General features: G+C 46.7%; 2 protein-coding genes across 3 annotated transcripts in view; one reads left to right on the top strand and one right to left on the bottom strand.

The window, feature by feature from the left end:
• Window positions 1-6082, bottom strand: part of TDRD10 (tudor domain containing 10) — a 48916-nt gene extending 42834 nt beyond the window's left edge. Inside the window, exons 1-3 of the mRNA XM_017513408.2 lie at window positions 5690-6082; window positions 1629-1657; window positions 1213-1292 (exon numbers count right to left, since the gene is read on the bottom strand). Of these exons, the coding sequence (XP_017368897.1) occupies window positions 1213-1292; window positions 1629-1630 (82 nt within the window). The 5' untranslated portion in view covers window positions 1631-1657; window positions 5690-6082. The remainder of the gene's footprint in view (window positions 1-1212; window positions 1293-1628; window positions 1658-5689) is intronic.
• Window positions 6083-6174: 92 nt separating this feature from the next.
• Window positions 6175-20180, top strand: part of SHE (Src homology 2 domain containing E) — a 19403-nt gene continuing 5397 nt past the window's right edge. For both annotated transcript variants that reach the window (XR_001820280.2, XM_017513400.2), the window contains exons 1-3: window positions 6175-7290; window positions 9472-9598; window positions 19268-19573. Coding sequence is in view for 1 of the 2 variants with exons in the window: in XM_017513400.2 (XP_017368889.1) it covers window positions 6688-7290; window positions 9472-9598; window positions 19268-19573 (1036 nt within the window). In the remaining variant the exon portion in view is untranslated. The remainder of the gene's footprint in view (window positions 7291-9471; window positions 9599-19267; window positions 19574-20180) is intronic.

Here is a 20180-nt window from a genome sequence, read left to right as displayed (position 1 = left end):
GTATTTTTTTTTTTTTGGTAGAGATAAGGTCTCTCTATGTTGCCCAGGTTGGTCTCAAATTCAGGGGCTCAAGCAATCCTCCTAGCTCAGTCTCCCAAAGTCCTCGGAAAAACCCCATCTCTACTAAAAATACAAAATTAGTCACGCATGGTGGCATGTGCCTATAATCTCAGCTACCTGGGATGCTGAGGTAGGAGAATCATTTGAACTCGGGAAGCGGAGATTGCAGTGAGCCGAGATCGTGCCACTGCACTCCAGCCTGGGCAACAACAGCGAAACTCCATCTCAAAAAAAAATTAATAAAAAATTTTTTTTAAATATTACCGTGCACATACATGCCTACAAACATCCCCCCACCCCCATGAACACTGAATGGCTATACTGTACCCAATCACTCCGCAATACTTATCAATATTAAGGAGTGGTCCATGATAAGTGCTGGCTGTGCATATCCCTACCTTCCTGGCAGGGGATCACTCTGCAGGGACAGAGAGCCATGGGCACACCAGGAATTCAGTGGTGAGTTATTAGGAAGTGAGGGAGTTATTAGGAAGTGTTTCGGGACCCATGGGGTTGTGCTTCCCCAAGTAAACATTAAGCTGACAGTGGGGAGCACGCAGGGGGCCAGAGGAATGCAGGAGGGAGGCTGAAGGGAATCCAAGCAGATGAACAGTCCATGCCAGGACATGGAGATACGAAAAAGCTCAGCAGATTTGGGAAACTGCTCATAGCCAGTGCTGCCAGGCGGATTGCACACTGCATGCAGCAAGTGGTGAGAGAGGAGGCTAGAAAGGCAGGTAAAGCCAAGCTATGAAATCATGGAAGGCTGTACTACAGGAGTCATAGTTTATTCCACTAGCTGGGAGATGTGGGTGGGGGCTGTAACTGGTCAGGGAGTGTCAATAAACCTGGGTTTCAGAAAGATCACTTTGGAGATGGTAGAGGGCAAATTGGAATAAGGCACAAAAGAAACAGAAGCACAGGGTCAGGAGTGGCAGGTGCACCAGAGAGTAAGGGTCTGCATCGCAGCAGTGGCAGGGGCCACATCCTCCATGCGACAGGAAACATGGTGGCTGACTGGAAGAAGAGTAGAAGCTAAGCAGATCCCAAGTTTCACACTGAACAGAAACTGGGCAGATTGGGAACCATTAACTGGGATCCAGGTTATAGGATGAGAGTCCCAGCACCAGCGAATTGCCCAGCCTAACTTACCTGGAGATTTCTGCTCCTCCAATACTCCATTATTCCCAGCCAGTTTAGCAGAGGGTTCAGAGTCACTGCTGTTACAGGACCTGTCAAAAACAGGTGTCAGCATCGAACGTCCCAAGCTCAGACTCCGACAAAAGGAAACACGTGCCAGGCATAAGCAGAGGGGCCTTGCATAAACCTCCATTCCTCTTCCTGACCAAGGGCTTCCCTTCCTCCTCCCAGAACCAGGCTCCAAGCCAAGAAGCCTGCCACTGGACCTTTTAAATCACTAACAGTTAAAGTATACTTAGGGTTAGGATTGACCCGCAAGAGATGCTAGGGTGACTCCTAAGCCCTGGGCATGCTGAGGCAGGAATGGGAGAAACAGAAGGCTAGGGGATGGAGTGAGGCTTGCTTATGAGCAAAGGGAAGAGACTTACATGCTGCAGTTGCTTTCCAACAGGATTTCCTGCAAAGCCAAAGGGCCACAGTTAGAGGCCAATCCACCACTACATAATCACTGAATAGGTAACACGGTAAGCAGAATAATGCCCCTCAAAAGTGGTACACATCCTAATCCCTAGAACCTATGAAAATATCAGGTTTCATGGCAAGGTTGCAGATGGAGTTAAGGTTGTCCATAAACTGACAAAACAGGTCCGGCACAGTGACTCAGGTCTGTAATCCCAACACTTCGGGAGACCAAGGTGGGTGGATCACCAGAGGTCAGGCGTTTGAGACCAGCTGGCCAACTTGGCCAAACCCCGTTTCTATTAAAAATACAAAAATTAGCTGGGCATGGTGACAGGCACCTGTAATCCCAGTTAGTCAGGAGGCTGAGGCAGGAGAATCGATTGAACTCAGGCGGCAGAGGTTGCAGTGAGCCGAGATTGGGCCACTGCATTCTAGCCTGGGCAACAGAGTGAGACAACGTCTCAAAAAAAAAAAAAAAAAAAGAAAAAAAAAGAAAAAAAAAAAAAAAAAAAAAAAAAAAAAAAAAAAGAAGAGAGAGAGAGAGATGTGATAACAGAAGCAAAGTTAGAGTGATGTGATATGAGAAGAACTCGACTACTGTTGTTGGCTTTGAAGGTGGAGGAAGGGGCCACAAGCCAAGGAATGCTGGCAGCCTCTAGAAGCTGCAAAAGTCAGGAAAATGGATTCTCCAATTAAAGCCTCCAGAAGGAACACAACCCTGCTGAAACCTTGATTTTAGCCCACTAAGATGTGTGTCAAACTTGTGATTTACAGAGCTGTGGGATAATATATTTGTGTTAAGCCACTGAGGTTTTGTTATGAAAGCAAATAGAAAACGAATACAGATAGCATGCGCAAACCACACACAGCTCTGCACAGTGGCTGGCCCGTGGAAAGAACGGTACTTTTGGAGTTTGATGCATCTGTGAGTCCGCCCCAGAGACCTTGAGCAAATTTCACCTGTCCAGTCAGAATCAAAACACCCATGTCATAGATCATGGCAGTGAAGTGAGATACTGCACTTAAAGCACTTGTCATGTGTCAAGAACTCAATAAATGATAGCCATTGTGGTGTTTTTTGTTTGTTTGTTTTGTTTTCTTAGATGAAGTTTCACTCTTGTTGTTCAGGCTGGAGTGCAGTAGAGCTCATTGCAACCACTGCCTCATGGGTTCAAGTGATTCTCCTGCCTCAGCCTCCCGAGTAGATGGCATTATAGGCACCCACCACCATGCCTTGCTAATTTTTTGTGTTTTTAGTAGAGATGGGGTTTCACCACATTGGCCAGGCTGGTCTCAAACTCCTGACCTCAGGTGATCTGGCCTCCTAAAGTGCTGGGATCACAGGCATGGGCCACCACACCCAGCCATTGCGTTTATTTTTAAGACTTTCATTGGCACTTTCCTACAACTCCATGAGTATTATCTTCCCATTTTACAGATGAGAAAATGAAGCTCAAGGATATCAGGTGATTTTATAAAATTATAAAAGATACTGAGATAACTCAGTCCTGTGATTCTAAAGCTTTGGTCCTCTTTCTATAGATAACAGAGCTATCAAAGACATTTTAAAGGGATTTTTTTTCCCAGTACTTTAGGGAAAACATAAATTAAGACAGTAAATTTTAAAATAAAACAGTAACTCTTTCTCTAAATTATGCCCAGCTGTAGGAGGGAACAACAATTTTAGCTGCAACCAATTCTAAATAGAACTAAAAGTAGTTCATTTAATTAAAAGACTTAGGTATGGGTGGATAAAAATGGAGAGGTTTATGGGCAAAATCAGAGATCTAGGATGTTGGTCCCAGTTCCTGGTAATTCCTGGAAAAGCCTATGGGCTTCTGGAATAGAACAGGCACTGAGACCTCCCAAGCCAAGGGCCAGCATAAGTCTGTCCAAGATGCCTTTAAGGGCCTGCCAGGTACCATGCTAAGCAGCTAATACACATTCTCATTTAATCCTCAAACTCCAAGAGGGAGACACTGTCAACCCATTTTACAGATGAAGCCCTGGAGGCGCAGAGATGATAACCTAGTATTTGGCCAAGATCACTTAGTATCTATACTCACAAATGGGAGAAGTCTGTTTTTGTTTTGAATCCAAATGATATGATTCCAAAGTCCTGAATTTCCTTCTATTGTTTGATCTGGAGAAGTATCCTATTTGTGTTATTTTTGTTGTTGTTGTTATTGTTGAGACAAGGTCTTACTCTTTCGCCCAGGATGGAATGCAATGGTGTGATCTCTGCTCACTGCAACCTCTGCCTCCCAGGTTCAAGTGATTCTCTCACCTCAGCCTCCCAGATAGCTGGGACTACAGACACGTGCCACCACATCTGGCTAATTTTTGTTTTTAGTAGAGACAGGGTTTCACCATGTTGGCCAGGCTTTGTGTTTTTAAAAAGACCTAAAGAATCCATAAAGAACTCCTACAACTCACCAACAAAGACAACAAAAAAACCGATTAAAAAGCAAGCAAAGGATCTGCTAGACATTTCTCTAGAGATATACGAACGGCCAATAAGCACATGAAAAGATAATCAGCATCTTTAGCCATTAGGACAATGTAAATCAAAACCACCATGATAAACTTCGTATCAATCAGGGTGACTACAAGTAAAAAGACTCTATCAAGTGTCGAGGACATGAAGAAACAGGAACCCTCATATTGCTGGTGGGAATGTAAAATGGTGCAGCCACTTTGGAAAAGTTTGTCAGGTTCTCAAAAAATTAAACAGAGAATTACCATATGACCCAGCAAGTCCACTCCTGGGTAACTATTCAAAAGAAATTCAAACACATGTTCACACAAAGACTTTTCCACAAATATTCATATTAGTGTTGCTTATAATAGCCAAAAAGTGAGAATAATCCAGGTATCCATCAACTGATGAATTAATGAAGTGTGGTATATCTATACAATGGAATATTACTTGGTAATATAAAAGGAATGAAGTACTTATACATGCTATATAACCTGGATGAATCTCAAAAATGATGCTAAGGGAAAGAAGGCCACATATTACATGATTCCACTTCTCTGAAAAGTCCTGAATAGACAAATCTGTATAGACAGAAAGTAAATTAGTGGCTGTCTAGGATTGGGAGGTGGAGAGGGGAATGAGGAGAGACTCCTAATTGACGGGAGATTTCTTTGAGGGCGATGGAGATGTTCTAAAATTAGATTGTTGTGATGGTTGTACTGTAAACACACCAAATATACTGAAAACACTTGAGGTGTACACTTAAAACAGGTGAATTTTATGGTGTGTGAATTATATCTCAATAAAGCTTTAAAAAAAAAAAGTCAACACACATTTTAAAGAATGGTCAGTACGAGTACGCATTTCTTTCACTTTCCCGCCTCACAAACCATCACCCACACAAATGAAGCCGACCACGGTGGCGATCATTCCGTTTCCATGACTTGCACAGTGTTGGTCAGCCCCTGCAGCACATTTAGTTTGCTAAACTAAAAGATTTCCGTTTAGTAAACTAAAATTTCGTTTTTTAAACCAGAAAGTTTTTTTTTGTTGTTGTTTTTTGGGGTTTTTTTTTTGAGACGGAGTCTGACTCCGTTGCCCAGGCTGGAGTGCAGTGGGGCGATCTCGGCTCACCTTAACCTCTGCTTCCCAAGATCAAGCTCTTCTGCTTCAGTCTCCAGAGTAGCTGGGATCACAGGCGTGCGCCACCACCCCCGGCTAATTTTTGTATTTTTAGTAGAGACGGAGTTTCGCTGAGCCACCGCGCGCAGCCTCAGAAAGTTCTTAAACAGCTTCAAAGGAAGGGGGAATGACAGAGGCGTCCTTTCCCATAAAGTGGCCACCGTTCCGCACACTGCGCTACCCACCCGCACAGATCCCGACTAGGAGGTCAGCGCCCACCCGACTCGAGGGACCGAATGCCCCGCGGGAACAGCGCCCCCTTTCCCCATTTCTATCGGGACGAGGGCGGCTTCCACCGCTGCCTGCACACGCCGCTGTCCCCCAACCCTAGCTCAGCAGTCCGGGACCTAGGGCCGGGAGTCCTACCTCGCCTCGCGTCCACCTGCGGTCGCGACGCCCAGCCTTCGCGCCTTCTCCCTCCGCGCTCCGCCTCCCGGAAGCCCGCGGGGCGCGGGGCGGGGCTTGCCGGCAGCCAATCCCCGGCGGCCGCGGCGGGATGCGCCTGGTCCCCGCGGCTCACAGGACCCTGTGCCCCTGAGAGTAACGGAACGGGGGCCGGAGCGGGTGACCGTTGTCCCTGCGTCCGACTCTTAGCTGGCAACCACTGCCCCACCACGAAAATAATGTTTGCAGAAAAAGCGGAACGGAGTGGGTGGGCGAGGGGCGCCTGGCGCTGTGCGGGCCGAGGGGCGTGCTTCCTGGGGGCGGGCGGCGCACGTGGCACACTCCTGGGCGCGTGGGACGGCGGCGCCTGGCCGAGATGCGCTGGGTGCCGACGCGCGCAGTGGGCAGCGGTCGGGAGCTCTACTTCCAGGGGGGCGCGGCCGGTCCGCACGTGCGGCCACCGCCCCCGGGCCCGCCCCTGCCGTGGCGCCCACCCCGCGGGCCCTGGCTCTGGGCGGGAGACGGCGGGGCTGGGAGGCGCCAGCCGCGGAGGGGAGGGGCGCGCGGAGGGGATGGGCTGCCAGCCGTCCGTCCACCTTCTGTCGCGGCGCCGGGGACACTCTCGCCGCCTCCGCTCGGTCCCCTCTGGTCCTGGGAGCGTGGGCCTGGTTGCAGGGGGCTTCCGTGGGCCTGGCCTCTCCTACCGCGGGAGGAAAGAGTGAGGGAATCCCCAGGCGCCCGCCGCCTCAGAGAGCCAAGGTGTCCTCGGGTCGGGCGGGCGCTGAAGACGAGCCCGGGCGGGGCCCCTGCGCGTCGTGCCTGTCGCCGGCCGTGTCCGGAGCGGAGGCCAGCGCCCGCCCGCTCGGCGCCCCAGGCCGCGAGGACCCCACCCTACCGGGCGTGGGCGACGGCCGGCCGGGGGCGCGAGGAGCAGCCGTCGCGGGGCCTCGCCGCGGCCTCCAGCGCCCGAGTCACGGGGAATGCAGTGGCCCCCGACCCCTGGCGCCTCTCCGTGTCTGGGCTGGGCCTCCTCGCTCGCCTGCTCCACCGCCGCGACGCTCCTGGTCCGAGCCGGCCGGGGCCCCCTCATGGCGGCCAAGTGGTTCAAGGAGTTCCCCCTGAACCTGAAGACCGTGTCAGAGCGGGCCAAGCCCGGGGGCGGCGGCGGCGGCAAACTGCGCAAGAACTCGGAGGCGGGCGGCGCGGGGCCGGGCCCCGGCAAGGGCCGCAAGAACTCGGCGGCCGAGCTGGGGAGCGGCAGGGCCGGCCTCGGCCCCAAGGACAGCCGGCTGTCCCGCGACAGCCTGCAGGGTCTGATTCAGGCCGCCACGGGCAAGAGCCGCAAAAACTCCCGGGCCACGGAGGAGGAGCCCCACCGGGGTGCGACCAAGAGCTCTGGCTGCAGCACCTACATCAACAGGCTTATCAAGGTGGACACTCAGGAGAAGAACGGGAAAAGCAACTACCCCAGCAGCAGCAGCAGCTCCAGCTCCAGCTCCAGCTCCTCTTCCTCCGCGTCCTCTTCCCCTTCCTCCCTGGGGCCCGAGCTGGACAAGGGCAGGATTATTAAGCAGCAAGACACGGTAAGCATACAGCCTCCTTTGGACCCCCTCTCTGTGGGAGGGGAGCCCGGGGCACCTGCTAAGCCCTCGGCTTCTTTAGACCTAAGAGGGGGTGAGGTTTCCTAAGGTCCTTTCTCCTTCCACCGTTTGGGGACTCCTGAGTGACCATTTACAATTCTTAGACTTTTTTTAGTCTTGAAAAATTCTTCCAGAGGTGGGGAGCTTTGCAGAAATGTACTAGCCATTGAATTTTGTTAGCAGTTTAGAAGTGTCGTTGAATGAGATATTCCTGTTTGGTTAAATTTGACCCCTTTATAGATGTGGTTTATTTTAATTTTGATATTCAGGGGAACTGCAAAGCTAGCCTTGTGTATGACTTTTATGCTTCTCGAGCATAAGAAATGGTAGCCTCTAAACTGTGTAAGTATGCATTTCAAAGCTTCAGGAAATGGGTTGGCCAACCCCGGTCTCCACTGATTTGGAATCTCCATTCTCTACGGTGCTACCTAGTAAAAGGCTACGTGGAGCTTCAGCAAATCTCCAAGACTACTGCCGTTTCATTCATTCCATAGGCATTTGTTTTGCAGCAGCCATATGGGAAAAGGGGAACGGGGCATTAAGAGCTGTGGGGACACAGAATATGACAAGGAAATGCACTCAAGGAAATTACAGATGAGAAGAGAAGGTGTTTCCTGCCGCGGACACACTGGAGGTTTTCTGAGTGCTGTCCAATGTGGAAAAGCTAAGAAAAGGAGTGTGAACGTAGGAAGGGACGCCCTCCATTCTTACTGAGATGAGTTGGTCTGTTTGATTTGCTTGTTTTTATCTTCTCTCCGGTGTGAAAGGGAGAGAAGAGCTCAGACTGAGATTTCAGACTCTGGTCCAGGCAATCACTTCCTAACATGGGAGCTTTAATTTTCTCCTGCCCAGGCTCCAAACATGCTGTCTCCCTGGATGAAGCCAAGAGCCTGTAAGACATGCTATGTATGTCTGCATTGAGCACTTCTGTTCATTTCTCCATTCACTTTTTCATGCTCGAAATACAGCATGCCCACCCTGAGCCAGGCACTGAGTGGAGAGCAGTGTAAAGATGGACGGGGCCCAGCTCATATTTAGTGCCCCCCTGCCTGGGTGACTAGACCACAAGCACCTTGAAGCCCAGGGCTGAGTATCATCTTAGGTTCCTCTTTGTATCTTGCAGCTGCAGTACACATGGTGGGTAGTCTAGAAAAATGGATTGAGTAAGTGAATGGCAGACACAGCCCCTTGCCGTGGTTGTCTGGTCATGTTTATGGTTGTCACTTCTGGATGTATGAGGTTTCTGAGGCTTTTTCCAGGCTGTTTCCTCCTCTTCGCTTCTCCTCATTTATCTGAATTCTTCTTACCAACTCCAGCGTTACTTTTAAACTCTTTGGAGAATGTAATCGGAGGTTGTGGAGCTTCCTGCCTGAGAAGGGTACCTGACCTCTGGAGTTGTCACCCGTCACACACACACCACCTCCTCAGGCACCTTCTATTTTTGGAAAGACAGATGCTTTCTGACACAAAACAGGGGATCCCACATAGTGATCAAAACCCTGTCTGATCTGTAGCCTGTGACGATCAGTTTCCCTGTGATTATTGAACCTAGAACTCCTACAATACTGTTTAGCACTGACCTACTTCTCATCTATGAAGCCTGTCTCTTTGGAGCTGTGATCCGCTCCTTGAGGGCAGGAAGCATGTCTTAGGTTTATTTTGACTCCCTCACAGTGCCTAGCCAGTGCTGGTGGATGCCTGACTGACTCATTATGACTGTGCTGCTCAGCTGACTGGAGTTTTAAAAACTCAATTCATAGGGTATGTGGTAAAGCCACATACCTTTTATGCTGTAAAGCCACAGTTACCCTTTACTCCCCACATCCACCCCTGCCACCCTCTAACCCAGAAAATGTTTTACTTCTTGGGGAGAGAAAGGGAGGTAAAAAAGAGCCTTGGGGATAAATGAAAGAGTTTACATGAATTGTTGCAAACCAAGTATACTAGCAAAAAAATCAGATGTTTGTCTAACTGGGACCCATGATCAAGTGCAAAAGCTATCTGGAACCGATTAGAGATTCTGACCTCTTTGGAGATGCAGGAGATGTCAGTAGCCATTTTGATACCATTGCCATGTTGGTATATGGTGGTCCTTAGCAACTATCCCCTCTTGTTCTTTTATAGGTCATCATTTTAGAAGACTATGCTGACCCTTATGATGCCAAACGGACAAAGGGTCAAAGGGATGCAGAGAGAGTCGGAGAGAACGACGGTTACATGGAACCGTATGATGCACAGCAAATGATAACAGGTTTGTAAGCAGGTTCTGCATAATAGAGACGGAAATCTCACGCTCAGTGAGCGTGTAGCAACTGGAGTATATGGGGGAAGAGGGACAAAGCAATTTAACCAGATCCTGCTGACTTGGAAAAACAGAAATTAGACCCCAAACTAATGTCAGACTATAGGTAACTTCCTTTATGATTTAGTATCCTTCAGAGTTTTAGAATTTGCAGGAGTCTTTAAAGTGTTTCTGGTTCTATGCAAGATGACATTTATGAGTACAGATCTGCTCAGAATTTGATGTTCAGTTTTAACACAAATATATACATTTCGGGGCCACTTTCAGAAGCTTTAACATTCATAATGGGAGCCGTGTATCTTACCAAGGAACAAATACATACTTAAGGCATTTTGAGCTGTTAAAAAATGCAAGCATAGCCAGGCGCAGTGGCTCACTGCAATGCCTGTAATCCCAGCACTTTGGGAGACTGAGGTGGGCAGATCACATGAGGCCAGGAGTTTGAGACCAGCCTGGCCATCATAGCGAAACCCCATCTCTACTGAAAATACAAAAATTAGCTGGACGTGGTGGTTTGTGTCTGTAATACCAGCTATTCGGGAAGCTGAGGCACAAGAATCAATTGAACCGGGGAGGTGGAGGTTGCAACAAGTCAAGATCGTGCCACTGCCCTCTAGCCTGGGCAACAAAATGAAACCCTGTCTCAAAAAAAAAAAAAATGCAAACCTGATATGATCCTTTACTTTGTAGTAGAAGATTTTCTCAACAAGTTGTACAACATTGGAGCCAAAAATTTAATTACTAAGGAATAATTAACAATCATGGCCATAAACCAAGCCATTCAACGCAAACCACCTAAAACAAAACTGGACTAATATTGTAACTTTTTAAGTCAGGACAATTCCAGTTTGTGAGCTAAGCAGTCACTCTGTCATTCTTAGTGTCAGACTTTTCCCTTTTATTCTTAATTCTCTGAAGTTGATGTAATGATACTTAAATAAAAATAATACAGTTATTTAGATTCGTGAACTTTTTATGTATTCACCTAGTTTTCCGTACACATTCTTCGATCCATAATGAAAAATGTAGTTGCTGAGTGCTGACTCAAGGAAGGCTTACTTGAGTACATGCCTGGGAAGAGAGTAACTGGTCCCACATTAAAGACTTTGTCTCTTCTGTTTAGAACAGATTGAAGAGCTCTCAGACTCAGGTTCTGCAAGTATAGTCTCAGAAGAGTGGAGCAGAGGGTAGTAGCAGCACACTGGAAGGGCCAAGACAGGCTTCAGAATGAAAACGAGCTGTAACAGGAAAGCCAGGCTCTGCTTCCTGCTTCTCTGCTTACAGAGATAAGGCGGCCGGTGTGGGGAGGGTGTACCCTGGCCAGGCTGTGACCCTGAAGGTCACTGGACTGTGACCCCTAATGAAATCTGTGAATGAAAGGAAGTGAAAATGAACTGTCAGAATTTTAAAAAACATCAGAGGCTTGAAAGGAATAGGGAAAAGGGTTTACTTCTACATAAAATTGAAGGAAAGGATTTTCTTTAAAAAAAAAAAAAAAAAGCTTGAAGCTTAACTGTGATTCACCTTTCTTTGTCCTTTGGTTTTTATTCTTATCTTTCTCTTTAACTAAAATAGGTAGTTTATACCTTACAACTGTTTATTTGGAGAGCTGCACATGAATGTAATTTTTTTTTGTAATCCCGAGAACTCTATAAGCTAGGGGATAGCAATGCTGTCCCCCTTGTGACAGGGTGAAAAAAAACAAGATCAAAGGGATTTGGGCTTGCCTGAATTCAGGAGACTTTTTAAGAGACAGAGCAGGAATTAGCATCCGGATCTCCCACTCCACATTGAGTAGTCTGCCCCCAACACCACATGACGTTCAGGACGCACTTGAAATGCTGTATGTGAAACCACCATAAACTTCACCCCTCAGTGAGGTATCTTTCCACCCAACCAAGAATGTTGTCTTCAAAAGTCAAAATCATCCAACATGGAATAAATATAATAATCGCTCGCATTTAATATTTGGGTGTGTATTAAGTTCCAGGCTTTGTTTTAAACAGTTTCTGAAAATAAATTCATTTAGGCATACAAAATTAATATATTCAATTGGTGAATAAATTCAAATTTATTAAAAATCCAAATTATTAATTCTCTAAACTAGTGATCTAAATACTCTTTGCTCTTTAAAAAAAATTGCATTAGTGGGTTTTTAAGTTTTTTCATTTAGAATATATATCACAAAGCACCTTCTCAATCAATGTAGAGACTCTATCTCTTATTCTACCCACAGGTTACAAGCGGGACAGAATAACAGGAAGTGAGTTTATCAGAAGCTAGAAATAAAAAATTTGCCACTGGGCTTTTGTTTTTTAAACCATTTTTTATTCAGTTTGCTCCTTTTGTACCTGATTGTCAAGTCCAAGTTCAGAAATTTGCCATCTTTCTTGAGAAATGATAGAGTTTTTTTTTAATTTGTATTTGTTTCAGCTTTTCTGAAGATGGAAAGGATCCTAATGAACATAGTTGAACTGCGGAGTGGTTGAATCTGTGTTGCCATTCTCTGTATTGCCTTTTTTCTACTGGTGAAATGGGAATTACAGGCCTGGTTTTAACAACACCTTGGGCGTATAGAACTGCCCATATGTTGTGTTAGAACACCCAACAAATATTTCTTGGGGATTTATTTATTATATACTAGGCCCTGTCCTGGGCTGTGGGCATACAGGAAACAAGACCCACATGATATCAGCCCTTGGACCTCACAGCCTAAGGGGGAAACAGACCTAACGCCAGCAAAGAAATCAGTCATTGAAAAAAGCATGATAAGTGCTATGAAGCAGAGAATAGGAGCCAGTGTCTACCTCGGGGACAGAGAAAGCCAAGAGAAGCCCATGGCTTTCCTGTGGCCTAATTGCTATGGGACCCAGGCTCCCTGGGCCCCCACCCCCAAACTTTGCTCTTAACTTTTAAAAGTTAAGAATTTGTGAATTTATGAGTAAATTATCACTGAGATTTATCCAAAGGATTGTTCATAAAAAGATATGACTGTGAATACAAGGCAATATTAGTATAAACTTCTGTTCCTTTTCTGCTAAATTCACAGGAACATTTTAACTAATATTAACAGAAGTATTCTACATAATCTAGCATTAGGAGTTTGAGCCACCACACTGAAACGTTATCATCGGACAGGTCTTTAGAAGTTCCCATCAGTTAGTTAGCATGAGGATTCTTTTCACAGTTGATGTGTCATACAGCCGTAAGCTGAGAGCTTACTAGATACCAGCCTGGCCAAATTACCTCACTACCCTTACACAAACATTATTGAGTTTCTTTTTTTTTAATTTTTCTTCTTCTTTTTTTCTTTTTTTTTTTTTGAGACAGAGTCTCGCTGTGTCGCCCAGGCTGGAGTGCAATAGCACAATCTCGGCTCACAGCAACCTCTGCCTCCCTGGCTCAAGCAATTCTCCTGCCTCAGCCTCCCAAGTAGCTGGGATTATAGATGCCCACCACCATGCCTGGCTAATTTTTTGTATTTTTAGTAGAGACAGGGTTTCACCATGTTGGTCAGACTGGGCTTCAACTCCTGGCCTCAAGTGATCGGCCTGCCTTGGCCTCCCAAAGTGCGGCTTTTGCCATCTACAAAGTGAGCCACTGTGCCTGGCCTAAAGCGGGGCTTCTTTATACAGTTGAAGAAACCTAGGTTCAGAAGGATTAAATAATTTGTCCAGATTACACAATTGAAAATACCATGTCATTCAGCAAGCTGCGGTTTTAGCTTTTGAGCTCCAGTCGAAGATTATTTTTAAAATTTTATTTTTGCTTCCAAATGATTTTGTTGGTTTGTTTAGTCAAATCTAAAAGAGGACTTCACTGTTCAAGTCTCCACTAAAAAGACTACTATGTCCATCTGGCCAGGCACAGTGACTCACGCCTGTAATCCTAGAACTCTGGGAGGCCAAGGTGGGAGGATCAGTTGAGACGAGGAGTTCAAGACCAACCTGGCCAACATCTCTTCAAAAACAAAAAAACGGTTATGTCCATCTTTGCCTATGATTTAAACAGAAAAAAACTATTATGGAAAAAAGTGCAAATGAAGACTGGTTTTGATGTAATTTGCCTTTACTCTCCTTGCTAAATTGCAGGGTTTCTGAATTGTACCTGCTTTTGTTCAGATGTTTAGATTTATTCAATAAGACAATATTAAAGTAATTTTAAAAGCTTGAGCACTGATCAAAGATGTAAAAAATTGCCTGACAGCCCTGTTTCTGATTCCAGGAAAAAAGCACAGTCTTAAGAGGCTCTAGGTTTAATGTTTTAGAAATATGAAATGGATTAAAATGGATTAGGGGAAAAGGCACATTATTTGGAAATTGGAATTAACGTTTTACATGAAATCATTTGAGCATAAAGCATGGACTCTGGAGTTCATCATAATTGGCCCCACCGTAACTACAGCATGACTGTGGCTTCCATTTATTCACTTGTGAAACTGGGGTAACACATCTGTCAGTGCCTTAGCGAGGCATCAGTGAGATTCTGTGTGTAATACACCTAGCAAGTGTATACCTAGTCAATACAGCCATGATTTAGACACTCCAGAGACAATTCTATTTCCAAAGAGAATCCTGGACCACATAGGGGAATACTTAGTGCTAACTACAATTCATTTAGTAAAAGAAACTCTTAGTCTTATGCTAAGACTTTGTTTCTCTGTTTTCATGTGAATGGCATAATTACCTGCAGCAAGTTGGGGATTGAGAAGGGCAAATTTTTGGCCCCTGTGTTTCACACCAATCAGCTGCACATGTTTAGTAGGTACAGGTCAGCCCTGAGCTTCAGCCCCGGCTGCAAATGAGTGATTATCTGCTGCCCATCCCCTGCATTCTGTTGTCTGGTGTGGTAAATGGCCTCTATCGGCAGCCAGGGTGTAGCTTCCTCTTGCCATTTCCTCCTTCTCAGGCTCGTTTCCTCTCAGAGCCCGCTCTGCACGTCAGGGGCTATTCTCCCTGCAGGAAGGGTCGGCTTGCAGCCCTACGATTGTTTCTGTTTCTATGGCGCCTCAGGTTTGGGGGCAGCCAGGTGTTGGAATGGACTGGAAGGTTACTCCCCTTCAAGAGGTGGGGTTGGGGAAGGGAGGTCTGTGCTCAAGCCCTTTCTTCCCCTACTCAAACGTTGTTTCAAAAAATGGTAGCAGTTTGCAGATATTGCCTAATCCCAGGACCCTGCAAGAAAGCATTCTCAACTCTATGTTTTGTGTATCTCCCAGAACTCTTAAGTGTGAGGGGACTGTCTTAAACAGAAGGACCTCATTGCAAAAGTAAAAACTCAAACATATGTATAATAAGAACTCAAGATTCTAATCACTGTACATCATTTTATTTTATTTTAGGGGAGGTGGGCTGGAGGACCCAGTAGGAACACTGCCCATCCGCCTTGTACATCATTTTAGTCCAAATGTATTGAAATATCCTTGTGAGCAGGGCTCCTTCTATCTTAAGGTTGGAATCACCTCTTTTTCCTTTTTGTTCAGCTGGGGCAGAATTGCAGCGAGGACCTTGGGAAAGGGTTTCCCCAGCCTGTGCCAGATGGTCTCAATTGAGTGTAAGCTATGATTAGAAACCTAAAAATTCTATTCTATATTCATCTTTGAACTCCTTTGTGTTTTCTGCTTCCTTTTTCTTAGTTCTTTTAGAAAAATTCTCTTTAAAAAATTCCAGCCTTGCATGGTGGTGGGCGCCTGTAGTCCCAGCTACTTGGGAGGCTGAGGCAGGAGACTCACTGGAACCCAGTAGAGCCGAGATTGTGCCACTGCACTCCAGCCTGAGCAACAAAGCAAGACTCCACCTAAANAAAAAAAAAAACATAGAAATTAGCAGAGTGTGGTGGTGTGCTTCTATAATTCCAGCTACTTGGGAGGCTGAGGTGGGAGAATTGTTTGAACCTGGGAGGCGGAGGTTGCAATGAACCCAGATAGCACACTGCACTCCAGCTGGGGCAACAAAGTGAGACTCTGTCTCCAGAAAAAAAGAATGCTCCTGATCACAGTACCTTTATTTTCTCACCACAGAAGCTATCAAATTGGGAGCAGCTTTTTCTAGCTCTGACTTAGTACATCAAACCTGTTAAAATCCCTATTTATAGGCCAGGCGTGGTGACTCACGCCTGTAATCCCAGCACTTTGGGAGGCTGAGGCGGGTGGATCACTTGAGGTCAGAAGTTTGAGGTCAGAAGTTCAAGACCAGCCTGACCAACATAGTGAAACCCTGTCTCTACTAAAAATATAAAAAACAGCTGGGCATGGTGGTGCATGCCTGTAGTCCCAGATACTCTGGAAGCTGAGGCAGAAGAATCACTTGAATCCAGGAGGCAGAAGTTGCAGCGAGCTGAGATAGCACCACTGCACTCCAGCCTGGTCACAGAGGCAGACTCTGTCTCAAAAAAAAAAAAAAAAAAATTCCAGCTTTGTCTTAATTGAACCAAGAACAGTATATTTTTGTTTCTTGTTTTCCATAGCTGTGTCTGGAGTAAGCAATGAAGAAGAAAAGCTGTAGGACTGAGAGTGCAGGGACTCAGGAGACGAAGCCCTGACCTCAAACAACCCCAGACACCTGGCCTGGGGGTGGAGGCCAGGGACAGTTCATCCAACTCTTATATTCTGATATGGAAGTTACAGACACAGGCACTTTTCCCCTCGGGAGGCTCTGGAGGGCAAGAGGAACCAAGATGGGGACTGTGGGCATCCAGGAGGTGTGGAAGTGGTTCTCAGGTTTAGCTGCTCTTTAGAATCACCTGGGGGATTTTTACACTCTTAATTTCCACACTGTACCCCAGGCCAACCTAGTCCAAACCTCTGGTGGTTAAAGCAGTATGTGTTAAAGCCCCTGGGTGATTTCAATGAACTGTCCCTGCACAGAATTTGAGACAGCTGCTGACAGCCCCTAGTCAGCAGAACTGTAACCTCAGCCTATACCTAGGTTTTGCACTTTTGAACTTGGTGTCCTGATTTTAATAACATCGCCCTCTTTTTTGTTATAGAGGTCTTGATGAGTCAGTGATGTTTCTCCATGGAGCATCCCCACACCTGTTTAGAAGTTACAGATAGTCTTCCCACCCTTTGTGTCCGCAGCCCTGCAGTCCTCTGAGCCTCTTCCTCCTCACCTGACCCCTCAACCTTCTTTGCTGGCACCTCTCCCTCCAGCCACCCTGAAGGAGTCCCAGATTCTGCCTTTGATCTTTTTTTCTTTTCAATCTGCCCTCCTTTTCTCTTGTGATTGCTTTCATTTTCACAGTATTCACAATCATCCATCCGTACCTCCTTAACATATCCCTCCAGATTCACACGGTCACCTGCCTGGAGACATTCTAGAGCTCCCTCCCCTCCCATCCATCCATCCAATCATTATTTAGCACAATGATGTGTCCTACAATGGTAAGATATGGTGGTCCCTGCCCTGGCAGACTCCACCACATTGAAAATACTGATGTATTGACATATAAATGGATGCAGTGGGAGAAGAGCAGGGTGAGAGTGGGTTGGTCCAGCCATGGCACCTGATCAACTCTGTGGGGCATCAGAGAAGGTAGTGGGCAGGAAAGGTTTCTCCAGAGAGGAGAAGATGCTGAGTTAGATTGTAAAGGATGCCAAGATCACCAGGACACCAGGTGGGCTCAAGACAGCGTAGTATGCAGGGACTATAGAAGTTCCACTTGGTCAGAGCAAAGAGTTGGATTATGGAGAGACGGGACAGGGTAGTGTTGAGAAACTGGGGAGAGAGACAGTGATCTGCTCATATAAGCCTTCTGTGCCATTCTGAGTGTTCAGCACCTCTTAAGTAGACAGTCGGGAGCTTATGAGGTGTTATGTGATGAGATGTCTGCATATAGAAAGTTCCCTGTTCACTATGATCAGGTGGAGGATGGTTTGAAGGCTTCCAGATGGGCATTCAGAAGAGCCACAACATGATGCTTCTGTTGGTCTATAATATAGACTGTATATATCACCAGCTCTGGTTGTCCAGACTCCAGCCATCTCTAACTCTACCTAAGAAGGCCCCTTGACCCCAGGCTGCTCACCACCCTTTACTGCTAGTTCCTTCTCACCATGGCTGACTGGCTGGTTAGCTAGCTGGTGGTTGGTTGGTTTGCATCTGTTTTTTTCCATCTATTTTTATGCACCATTTCAGACCATACCTTTCTGATTTACTCCATCCTGTACACCATGGTTAGAGTGATCTTCCAGGGAAACACAAATATAATTGTTATTCCCTGCTACAAAACAAAAAAACCTTATAATCATTTTGTATTACATACAGACTATCTAAACTTTTTGTCCTTGCTTTTAAAATGGGCGCCTGGCTTGCCTGAGCTTCCAGCCGTGTCTCCCACTACCCACTGCCTCTCTCGTGTGTGGCCTTCTGGCCTTTTAGACTCATCTCTCAGCTCCCCATCATGGGAACAAGCCCTCTATCGTTCCCACCTCCGTATCTTTACTCATGCAGCTTCCTCCACTGGAAATGACCTTCTCTATCAAAGTCAACTCATCTTACATTTCTCTTCCACTTGGAGTCAATCCAGGTGTAGTGGCTAAGAGTATGGCTTCTAGAGCCCAACTTCCTGCTTCTGAATCCAGGCTTTGGCACTTACTGGTTTATACAATTTCCTTAAACTCTATGCGCTTCAGTTTTCTCTGCTGTAATAATGAGGAAATAATGGTATCCCATAATCACAGAGTGATTGTGAAAGTTACTAGACACTTAGAATAGTGTTTCACACGTGGTAAGCCATCAATAAATGTTAGCTGTTGAGTTATTACTGGTTTTCCCTATAACGCCTCTTTTACTTTGATTTATCCTGGAATTATTAGCCTGATACATATTATTTAGGAATGTGTTTGGCTTCCCTCAGTATATTGAAACTGCATAGGAGTCAAGAACTCTGACTAATGCACATAAATGCTTTCCCTCAGTGTATATGCAGCGATGCTTTGAATATCCAGACAGTCCCTGACTTACCATGGTTTGACAACCTTTACAGTGGTGCAAAAGTGATATGCATTCAGTAGAAATTGTGCTTTGAGTCCCATACAGCCTTTCTGGTTTTTACTTGCAATATTCAGTAGATTACAAGAGATATTCAAAAGTGTATTACAAAATCTGCGTTGTGTCAGATGATTGTGTCCAGCTGTGGGCTAGTGTGTTCATTTAAGGTAGGCTAGGCTAAACTGTGATACTAGGTTAGATGTATTAAATGCATTTTTGACTTGCAGTCGATTGTATTACAATTAGTTTATCTAGGCTTCCTGACAAAATGGAAAAACGCTGAAGGTGAGCTATACTTGAGCAGACACCAGAACCCGAAGTGAAGCAGGTTACCCTGAGGCCACTACTTAGAAACTGCAAGTGGTATCCTGGAGGTGTGCTTGTCTTCAGATGTAATCTCCCACCTTGAATGTGGATCCCATTATCTGATTCAGGCAGCTGGAGGAAAGAAGCTGTAGGCACCTTCGTTCCGCTTTTGTAGCACGGCTCAGAAGCAATCAGCCCATCAGGGAACAATCTTGGAGTTATCTGCCACCCTCAGCCAGCCAGAGGTGCTGAGGTAACTGGGTTAATGACGAGGCTTTTATAGCACCTTTCTTTCAAGGCATTGTGTATGGCGTGTATTTTTCAGAAATTAGACGACGGGGTTCCAAGGATCCCTTGGTGAAGGCTCTCCAGCTGCTTGACAGTCCCTGTGAACCCGCGGAGGGCGGCCTGAAGTCAGAGACCTTGGCCAAAAGACGCAGTTCCAAGGACCTTCTGGGGAAGCCGCCACAGCTGTACGACACTCCCTACGAGCCTGCAGAAGGGGGCCCCAAGGCAGAGGGGAAGCCACGGCCCCCAGACAGCCGGCTGCCCGAGAATGACGAGCGGCCCGCGGCCGAGTACGAGCAGCCCTGGGAGTGGAAGAAGGAACAGATCGTGCGGGCTCTGTCAGGTGAGGGCGCCAGCCAGTCCCGCCCCGGTGTGACTTCCGGCTTCCGGCCAGTACGGGTTCTGTCAGGTGAGGGCGCCAGCCAGGCCCGCCCCAGTGTGGCTTCCGGCTTCCGGCCAGCAAGGGCTCTGTCAGGTGAGGGCGCCAGCTAGGCCCGCCCCAGTGTGGCTTCCGGCTTCCTGCCAGTGCGTACCCTGTCAGGTGAGAGCGCCAGCCAAGGCCCGCCCCGGTGTGGCTTGCAGCTACCGGCCCCTTTCTTGTTTTTTCCTTGTGGGTATTTTTGTATTCCTTTATTTTCTCAGTGTGCAACTGTTTTGGAAATACCTGAAATGACTATTGAAAGAATACACCTGGGTGGGCACTGTGGCTCGCGCCTGTAATCCGGCTTACCTCAGACCAAGCCAGGTGGATGAGTAGTCGTCCAGGAGTTGGAGACCAGCCCGCCCAACTTGGCGAAACTCCATCACTACTAAAAATAGAAAAATCAGGGCTGGGTGCGGCGGCTCACGCCTGTTATCCCAGCACTTTGGGAGGCTGAGGTGGGCAGATCACAAGATCTAGAGATGGAGACCATCCTGGCCAACATGGTGAAACCCTGTGTCTACTGGAG

Source organism: Cebus imitator, unplaced genomic scaffold (genome assembly GCF_001604975.1).
Source record: "Cebus imitator isolate Cc_AM_T3 unplaced genomic scaffold, Cebus_imitator-1.0 Scaffold491, whole genome shotgun sequence".
In the NCBI taxonomy this organism is placed as follows: Eukaryota; Metazoa; Chordata; class Mammalia; order Primates; family Cebidae; genus Cebus; species Cebus imitator.
This window is presented reverse-complemented; position numbering and strand designations above follow the sequence as displayed.